This window comes from Orussus abietinus, unplaced genomic scaffold, assembly GCF_000612105.2.
Source record: "Orussus abietinus isolate OABI.00-Male unplaced genomic scaffold, Oabi_2.0 scaffold9, whole genome shotgun sequence".
Lineage (NCBI taxonomy): Eukaryota > Metazoa > Arthropoda > Insecta > Hymenoptera > Orussidae > Orussus > Orussus abietinus.
The window spans coordinates 1,483,485-1,493,485 of NW_019396004.1; the positions used below are offsets into that span (position 1 = coordinate 1,483,485).

Sequence of the window (10,001 nt, forward strand, 5' to 3'; positions counted from 1 at the left end):
ACTCTCTCGAGAGAGAGATCAATTTGAATAGAATAACCTTCCCCGTCGAGCTACTGTGGTCGCAGGTGCGAAAAAATTCACCGGGTACGGGGCATCCCAAAAACGGGCTGAAAACGTCATTTCTGGTAGGGGCCAGTAATCTGTTGCGCCGAAACTGAGGGACAGGTGGCAAGTGCGTTAGCCATCCGCATCCTCCACCGGGGGCAGCACAGAACGATCGCGTCGATCATGAGGTGCCGCGCTCTGGCGGCAGTTCTGGGAAGCACGCCCCGAAATGTCGACTCCCGCCCGACCAATGACCGAGCCCCGTTTCTCTCAGTCCGTCCTGGGCCGCACTTGTTTTCGGCCCGGATCGCGCAGTTGTTTCTCGAAGCCGCGGCACGCAGCGAGGTATCGCGGCCTTCCTTATCCCCGTCGTCGCGGTAACCGGACGAGACCGTATCGGCGCCTTGCTCGTACACGTCAAGAGACACCCGGAGGACCGTGCACCGCGAGACCACGGAAAACCAGGCCGGGGTCGAGCCAGCGGCGTCGAACCGGCCGCGGTCCCGTGATATCTTCCTGCCCCTGATCCCCGGCGACCCGGGGAACGCGGGGGCCCAGCTCTCCTCCAGGACACCTCCTCGGCGAGGATGTCGCAGCGCGACACCGTCATTCACCTCATCGGCGGAGGGTGGGTGCACGTATGAGGACGAGACCTCCTAGTGGAATTCTCATGCGCGATTCGGGCCCCGGCCTCTTCTAACATCGCGAAACGCAGGGCCTACCTAGAGGGCCGATCGAATCCTCCGGATGAGACCTACGCCAAGGTGTTTCGCAACCCGCGATTAGCGCATTTCGGAACGCGCTCCGGCCGCACCGGTTTTCTGCGCGGCAACGTTTCCGCTCCAATTCGACCGGAACCGACCACCGGAAGAGACTTCGACTGCTTCAATCGTTTCCCGTATTTTTCTCTCTCCTATCTTAACCTCGAGCGTCGCAAAGTCACCTTATAACGTTACCTTCCCACGTGAGAGAATTCACGTGAGATCGAACGCCCCGACGAGGTGCGTTCCGAAACGCGCTTGCAGCAGCGAGTAGCAGCTGCGCAGCGACTCTACTTTCGAGTCAACGTCCACTTAACTTATTAATTAATTAACGGCGTTTGAGGAGGTTCAGGGAGAAAAAGGACTTAAGGGATTCGAATGAATATCGAACGCCCCTTGCCGAGTAATAACGGTCGACCGCGGTCGATCTCCGAATGCGGAGATATATACATACGCATTATCTACGTTTCCGTTTACGTTACGTAAATTCCTGGCGATCCTTGTCGGGTTGCGATCCCTTGGAGTCGATCTCTGTAAACGAGGTTCATCCGAATACCCCGAAAAGCCGGGCGAGGTAGATTTCCCTCATATCTCGCGAAAAATGCCGGAAAAGCTCGAAACTCCATTCCAAACTTTTTAAATGATCCTTTTTTATTTTTTATTTCTTTTTCACCGTCGCTCGAAGATTTATCAATAAAATAACAGTCAACCACTCGAGCGACCGAACCAGTGATTCAATATCCCCGCAGGTTCGCAAGTAAGCCTTTACCTCGAGCCGGCGATTCGCAAGCTCAGCGGGAAAGGAAGAGAAGGAAAGGAAAGAAAAAAAGAATAATGAAATAAAAACCGCTGTCCCTACGAATTCCCGAGGACGCGAGGGGGAAGCCGATAACATCAAACTATCTCTCTGTATCTGCCTTATCAGGCCCCAAACGTCGACAACAACGCCGATAGGAGACCCCAAAGGAACCACGAATTGCTCGCGAATTAAGACCCCTCGGAATAAAAAAAAAAGAGAAGAAGAAGAAAGATAAACAACATCTCTGCCTAATTTCGCCAATCGGATGATGAACATATGACTCGGATTATTAATCAAATTCTTCCAGCGATAGTTTAGATTTCCGTACATGTTTAACCGACATAACGAGTTTCTCGTTTCTCAAAAATGTATTTGGCTCGAAACTCTACCGAGTTTTCTTGACAATATGAGGGTTACCTTTAAAAGATTTACTCATGTTGTGTAACGCAAGAGAAATTGTATAAACGGAGTGAAGAAAAAAATATTAACCAGTTCCTGTATAGGGAAGGGTTGTTGAAGCTCGTCGACTCTGCGCAAAGTAAAGAAAAAAAAAAAATAAATAAAAAAAAATGAAAGTGCGCCTCTAAGCGTCGAAAAATCGCGTCGACTTACACCGCATGCGCGCGTAGAACACGAGGAGGATATCACGTTGGAGAATCGTGGCCACGCGATTGCGCAACGCGCCTCGCCGCGTAAATATTGCGCAACGTGAGTGCACGAGCAATTGCGAGGTCACGATGGGGTGGAGGGAGACCCCCTGCGAGGGCTCCGTCCAGGTGCGAGATGGTCGGACCCCCCCGTAGGGGTAGAAACGCGTATAGGGATGCCTTAATAACCGCATACATAGAGATAGAGACAGTCAACAATGGCGGGTGGATCTTTTGACAGTGTCGTTTGCTTGCGAGCAGAGTGGCCGGGACGGTGGGGGCGATCGCCACGTGTCCCCTGGAGGTCGTCAAGACCCGGCTGCAGTCTTCGACCTCGGGCTTCCACCCACCACCAGGCTCGCAGGAGTTCAACTCGGGTCATGTCACCTGCAAGAGCTTCCCTACGCCGCAGCAGAGGCGCCTCTGCACCGGGAAGAACACTAGGTAAAGGATAAACCCCCGGATCGCCTGATAGAGGCTCGAGAATCTTCCAAGGACCTCAGAGAAAAAGAAGGGAAAAAAAACCGCGTCAAAATCGATCAATTTTAAGGGGAAATCGTTAAAAGTCGAGCGCGGAGCCTGATCGGGGTCACGGCTGCGCGGTCAAGGTCAAGGCCAGGCGGTCAGGCTCAAGGCCGCGCGGCCTAGCGCCGTTCCTCGCGCTCTTTGCGGGATTTCCTCGAGATCTCGGAAACTAGGGGTCGGATTTGTCCCGTTTTTTTTTTATAAGACATTTTGTCATTTTTGCCTGGGTCTCCTCTCATTGATTTACGGTTCTTCGCAGGTACTCGCCGATGGCGCTCTCTCACTGCGGCGTGGCGCCTCCAAAAGGGGGCCTACCCCCACCTCCGCCGGGCCTCCTGAAGTGCCTCAAGTACATCTGGAAGCACGAGGGCTATAGGGCCCTCTTCAAGGGCCTGGGCCCTAATCTCGTCGGCGTTGCCCCCTCGCGCGCCATCTACTTCTGCACTTACTCGCAGAGCAAGAACACGTTCAACACGGTCCTACCGCCCGACACCGCCCTCGTCCACCTGTGCTCCGCCTTCTGCGCAGGTCGGTGTACCCCCTCTCACCCCTGACCTACTCCAACCAAATCGCGGAATTTTATTTTTATTTTCAGTTGATTTACTTTTTCTTATTCCAATTCAATGTCCCGGGCGAACCGGCTCTCGCTATTCTCATCCAATTGTCGCGTAATCGAGCCTCGCGCTTATCACCCTCCACCTCTTTTCTTTCTTTCTTTCTCTCCGCCTGAAATTAGTCAGCCGAGGAGGGAAATTACTCTTAATAAATCTGTTTTTTTAAGGAGAGTGAGAGAGAATCGGTCCGAGGGGGAGGTCCCTGATAAGGGAGAAAAGAGAGGGCCGTGCGTCAATCGGCGATTCCGCTCTCGGATCTCCTCTGATAAGAGATAAGGCTCCATCGGGGAGCAAAAAAGCGTCGAACTTGGGACCCTCGAGAACTCGGCTGCGGAGAATCTCTCCGCAAGGGAGCCAACTTCTCCCGGCCGCGCCAAGAGGCGGACTTATAGGGTGGCTCCGAATTGGGGATGAGTCTTATATTATTTTTTCACTTCTTTGTCAGGAATCCCGTCAATTGTTTCCCGCGAAGAAGCAATCGGTCCCCCGGAAGTCCGAAGAAAAATCCGCGTCCGCAATTTTGCGAAACGCCTCTCGGCAATTTCCCAACCGCGACCTTTGACCCGGGATCTCGACAATCGGCGCTCGTCGCGGGGGGCATTTAATCGCTATATTGGTTTTCTCTTCTCTCTCTCCGCCTTTCTCTGGAACGAGAGAAGGGAAACAAGAAACCCAGAAGACCCGTGCTCTTCGTCACGTACGCGCGGGACGGCGACCTCGTTCTTGCTACTCTCTCCCTTCATCGCCCGGCGGCCCTTTTACTTCATTTCTTTTTTTTTTTTTTCCGGGGCCGACGGAATCGCTCCGTCCCGTCGCGGATTTTTTTAAACGACCTCCGAGGATCCTAGACCCCGCCGGTAATTTTATTTTTAACCCCCGTGTATCCTCCTCCCTGGGGGATTTTATTATTCCCCTAGGCGGCGCGCGAACGTCGAGCCTCGACCCACCCGATGTATGACCGAGCCCTGTCAAGTGTCAACTGACACTTGCGTAACCGCGATCGATGCCAATCCGGTCATTACTTGCAATTCCGCGAGACAATTATTTTATCCTCCGATGATTGCCATTTAATTCGATCCTCGCTCTGTAAAAGTTAAAACATACATATTCAAGGCGACAATTACCAAGTAATAAACAGGTCTTTTTGCGCGTTCGTTCCCACCGTTTATCGCGGAATTACCTCGTTCGAAGCGTCAATTATCGGGATTAAACGGACCATTATTGCAAGATCTCTCTCAAGGGGATATTTATAAAACATAGAGAGAGGAGGGGGCAACTGCAACTGCAATTTACCAGACCACCCCCCTCCTTCAATTCCCAATTCTCCATCGCATAACAGGCTAAATCGGGCCTCCCGTGGCTTCTTTAGAAATTGTTTGGGTTACTCGCGAGCGATGAAAAGAAAAAGGAAAAGGAAAAAAAAATTATTAAAATCTTCCCGACATCCCGCAGGACCATGGGCCTCAATGGAAATTTTCCTTTTCAGGTTTCGTGGCATGCACGGCGACAAATCCGATTTGGTTCGTCAAGACGCGGCTTCAGTTGGACCGAGAAACGAACAGGATCACCGCCCTCGAGTGCGTCCGAAGGATATACCAACAGTCGGTGAGTCCTTAATAATTCCATTTAGGATATTTACCTGAAATTCAGGTGATACGAAAGTCCTCGTCCGAATTGGTTTACGAAGCTTTTCTAATTAAACAGAGTGTACTCGTTTGGAATCCTTCCACGTGGATGAGGAGTCCCTGAAGAAGGTCCTTCTCGATTGTGAGATTTAATTTTTTCTATAGAAATTGAAAGGAAAAAAAAAAATGTTTACTCGCGAATTTAAGGAGAGGGAATCGCCCGCGCGTGAGGATCTTCCTCGGGGTCTTCGAATCCACGTGGTGGGAGTTCAAACGATTCGGTATACCCGTTTAGAAAAACAGTTTCATAAACGAGAACCCTCGGGCGCCACTTTCATATCGCCTTAAAATCCCCTTTGAGAAAATGAAAGAGAGGAAGAGAGAGAGCGCAACGAGGGGCGATTTACTCGGCAAAACGGAGGAGCCTCGAGGAGCGGCGAGAATAGCTGAAGAAGCCCACGAATAGCTGATCGAGTCGTTAAAAATAGCCAAAAGAAGAATTACGCCGGTAAACAACCATCCGAGCGATGTTTATACGCATATCTGGGTTGCCGGTTGCCAAATTCGACGTTTCGATCTCCTCACCGCCGAGGTTCCTCAAGGTCGGTCAGGGTCCCTTCAGGGTCTCCTTAGGGTCTTCGGCGACAATTACGATGGATTGAAATCCATGAAGGGCATATCTCGCGGAGAATGTAACGAGTCGAAATGACTTTCAGCTACCTCTGACCCATTTTCACGAGTTTGTTGTCCTCTTCAGGGTTTCCTCGGCTTCTACAAGGGCATCGTCGCCTCCTACGTAGGCATCAGCGAGACGGTCGTGCACTTCGTCATCTACGAGGCCACCAAGTCCTGGCTGAGCGCGCACCGCGTGCGAACGGTGCGCAACCCTGAAGAGATGAACCTGAAGCAGCCCCGAGACTTCGGGGAGTTCATGGCCGCGGCAGCCTTCTCCAAGAGCGTCGCCTCCTGCATCGCCTATCCGCACGGTGGGTAAAAAGGAAACAACGGCGAAGAATTCAAACAACCAATCTCAGTATCCCGCTATCCGCACGTACACGAGACGTACTCTTCGGGAATAAGCGATGCCTCGTTCGCGTTTTTCTAAACATAGCCACGAGGCGCTCCGTGCAATTACGCATTACCCTGACGGCCCTCTCGTTAACTCCGAGGTCCCGATTGCCCGCAATTACTGCGTAGTTTGCGTCCAGTTACCCCCCTCCGACCGCGTGGCGATTCCGCATTTTCCACCAGAATAAAAAGAAAATCCCCGAACCAAGACGACGTCTCGGAGTGCCACGTTGGCTTTCCTCTTTTATTAGTCTGGTAGCAAAGCGTATGAAAGATGTAGGGGAAAAAAAGAAATTGAAAAATTCTTTTCATCCCAGAGGTGGCGAGAACGCGGCTCAGAGAGGAGGGGACGAAGTACCGGACCTTCTGGCAGACCTTGAACACGGTGTACACGGAGGAGGGCATCCGAGGGTGGTACAGAGGCCTGAACACCCAGCTCGCCCGGCAGATCCCCAACACGGCTATCATGATGGTCACCTACGAGGCGGTCGTCGACTTCCTGTCCGACCGTTTCAAGCCCTGCCCTGCTACGAGCAATCCCAGCGGCGGCGCCAACCCCAACGGCAACGGGAACAGCAACAGCCAGTTCTACGCCGAGGCAAAGGCCAAGCGGGAGCTGGCCTAGGACTTGCTGACGGCCCCCGAGTAGCGGGCCGAGCCCAACCAGTGGTCCCTGACCTGACCCAAGCCCCGCGCGGCCCTGACCCTGACCTTGGCCACCACGTGGAGCGCGTGCGGCCTTGGAGGGAAAATTGTATAAAATGTGGAACAAGGCGGGGAAAATGTGGAGAATGTATTGGAAAATGTGGGGAGCCCGGAAAAGGGCGCGGAAAATCACATTAACGCGAGGGAAAACGAGAAGACCCGAGACGACCACTCGACAGGAGAGACGCGTACCGAGTTTCCGAAGATGATTGAAGGGGGACTCGATAAAGTTTGCGCGGTAGGAGACTCCTCGAGAACGAGCACTCGACTCGTAGGTGGCATGACTTCTGAGGTATATGGAATAACTGCACGTGTAAATGGCTACTCCGGGAATTCAGTGGAGGTATTCACGGAGGTATTCAGGAGCTTTTATAGTGACACTCATTTATGGCCAGAAAAGCAAGATAAAAAAAAAAGGAAGTGCGGCCGAATGCGTAATGATAGAATCAGTTTGCTTGAGCCAGCGAGTACTGCGGACCGCAAAGTCTCAGGGGAGAAGTATTTTCCAATTTTCTGTACAAACATTTTTACCATTCCCTCGAAATTTCGGCACGAACGTTGCTGTTACTTCCTGCAAAATTCGACATGAACAATCGCTGGACGCGCGGCAAAATTCTCCGTGCAAATCCGTTGGTAGTTGTTTATTAAATCTCGGTATTGAATGTCGCCAGACGTGCGACAAAATGATCACTGAATCTCAAGAAGCTTCGATCCCTCGCCCTCCCAAAATCAGAATCTTTCGACTTCTCCTTCGTAACTCATTATCATCTACGTGTGTAGGAGGTCCTTACGAGTCAATCAACAAGACTCCTTGAGCCTAGGAATTAATATTACCGAAAAAAAAAAAAAAGGTACACCACGATCGTTCCGTCCTTACATCAACATTTATTAAGCCACCGGAACGAAGGAGCATCCGGTAAAAAAATTCAAAGAGCGACCTCCACCCTCTCTCTCTTTTTCTCTCTCATTCGTCATCATTGAACGAAAATACGCAAAGCCCTCGAGAATTCCCTCGACTTTTCTAAACAGGAATACCGATACTAAAGAAGGAAATGAAAATTCCTGCCGATCTCGAGGGGACAAAAATCATTTTTTTATCGATGCGAGACCGCCGAGGAACGGATAAAGAAAAAGGAATTTTGTACAATCCGAAAAGATCTCTCGAGGCTCTCTGGCGTCATTTAACAATCATTGCAAATGGACGTATTCAGGCCTGGAATCGCGCCTCAATGATCGCGTTTTTTTACAAGAACTCTTTTAACATCAATTAATAATCCTACTCGTCTACGGGATTAGAAAAAGAAAGAAAGAAAGAAAGACCATTATTCTCGAGATGCTTCGCCGAGGGTCGAATTTCTCAACGAGGCGGAAATTATTAATTATTAAGACCGTGTGTACATATACTTAGTTAATAATCGATAACGCGATTGTCTCCCTTCGACGTAGGATTTTTCTCTGTTTTTTATTTCCCCATTTTTTTTTCTTCCTCGAGGCTCAGCCTGTGGGTAGAGAGCGAAAGTAGTTCTTTTTTTATCGTTGTTCATAGAACAACCTGCGAACCTGTTGTAAATAGTCGGTTTTTTAGGGCACTAGGAGATATGCCATTTGTAAACTAGAACTGCCGTGGCAAACGAAAAGGTCGTATATATATAAAAATATATATATATATATATGTATTGTTATCTCTAATGATATTCCTTCGATTTTATTTTTCTACGGTCTCTGTAGGCTAATAAAACGATTTCACGCAACGTTAAACAGTCCTTTCGCGCCTAAAACGAAATGGGAGAAAGTTGTGAAGACTTAATTATATATATATATAAAATGAAAGAAAAGAAAAAATTGAAAAATGCAGACACGACCTTTTTGTTCATCCCGACAGGGTAGGATTTTGTGTATATTAGCAACAATGGGTCTGGAGGCGAGAAAGTATTAGGGCATTATTGCCTTTCCCTTTCCAATTTTTTTTAAAGACTTCCTGAACAAAAAAAATAATCCAACGACGCGAAAAACTACTCTCGCTCTTTTGCTTTAATTGATAGAGGAGAAAAAAGAAAATATTAAAAGAGACCAGCAAAGGAAGGAGAACGATAATCCTCCAGAAAATCGATCCAGGCCCATTTTCTCTCGTCGACGAAACGGAGACCGTATAAATATTTATGTATAAATAATCCGTAACAGAGACGAGCGAGTCTGTGATTTTAGTTTACACCTTTAAACTATTAAGTGCGAAACGACACTGATAAAGGAAGTTAAGAAAACTGGACTTCCTCCGGTATCTGCTTCTACCTTCGATTAATAAAACCCATAATAAAATCAATCGAATCAATGAAAAATCAAAATCCTAGTCCAAAGCGCCAGAAAAAAGGGGGGGGGGGATTTGTTTAAAAAAGAAAATAATCCCACATTATCGCGAGTCATTCTTTTCCTTCCTTCTCTCGTTTCGTCAAACCAAACAAAAAAAAAAACGAAAAAAAAATGAAAAAGGAGGTGAAAAGCGAAAGTAAACCAGGGCTGCGAGAAATATACATATATATACGTTTATAATAAAGAAATATATATATAAGTAGATAAACGTTATACGACGAAAGACTGACTTAATTTTACAGTACTTAGGGACTGATAAATACATCTTAAAATGATTTTCCGGCTTTTCAACCAACTCGCGAAGAGATCGTGTACTTCTCCGTTGATAATTATGACATTCAATAGATTAAAATAAAAAAAAAAAGGAAAGACGGATATTAAAAATATATAATAAAGAGTCGCGTTATACTACAAATATATGATAAGGAGTTATATTGATAATAGAGGTACGACTTTTTTTTTTAAGGAAACACGTACGAACGAAATAAAAGAAAAAAAAAACATATACTGGAATAAGCCCAGGAAATAACTAACGATTAATAATTCAAGGGTCGCGGGAAAGAGCGTCCTCGAAACGATTAACCCGATTAAGTGACATGTAAAGAAAGCTTGACTTTATGTTCCTACGATGTACAAAAATTCGTGTACAGCTCGTGCACTCTCTGTAACGCCTATTACCCCTTGTAATAACCGAGAGCAACAATTAAAGAGGAATTTCGAAACCTTCCGATTATTTTCTACACCTTTTCTTCCTCCACGAGAGTCAAATGTTCCGAAGAAATTCATAGAAAAATAGAAGGAAAAAAAAAAAAGAAAAATACTAAACTTCCCGTAACAATACGCAC

At 48.0% G+C, this 10,001-nt stretch overlaps 1 protein-coding gene across 1 annotated transcript; it reads left to right on the forward strand.

The window, feature by feature from the left end:
* The first annotated feature begins 310 nt into the window (after positions 1 to 310).
* On the forward strand, positions 311 to 9,886 carry LOC105700887 (solute carrier family 25 member 36-A). The gene is made up of 6 exons (XM_012427130.1): positions 311 to 673; positions 2,514 to 2,696; positions 3,037 to 3,305; positions 4,878 to 4,996; positions 5,774 to 6,002; positions 6,402 to 9,886. The coding sequence occupies exons 1-6, from the start codon at positions 633 to 635 to the stop codon at positions 6,707 to 6,709; spliced, it is 1,149 nt and encodes a 382-aa protein (XP_012282553.1). The 5' UTR covers positions 311 to 632; the 3' UTR covers positions 6,710 to 9,886.
* Positions 9,887 to 10,001: the final 115 nt, after the last annotated feature.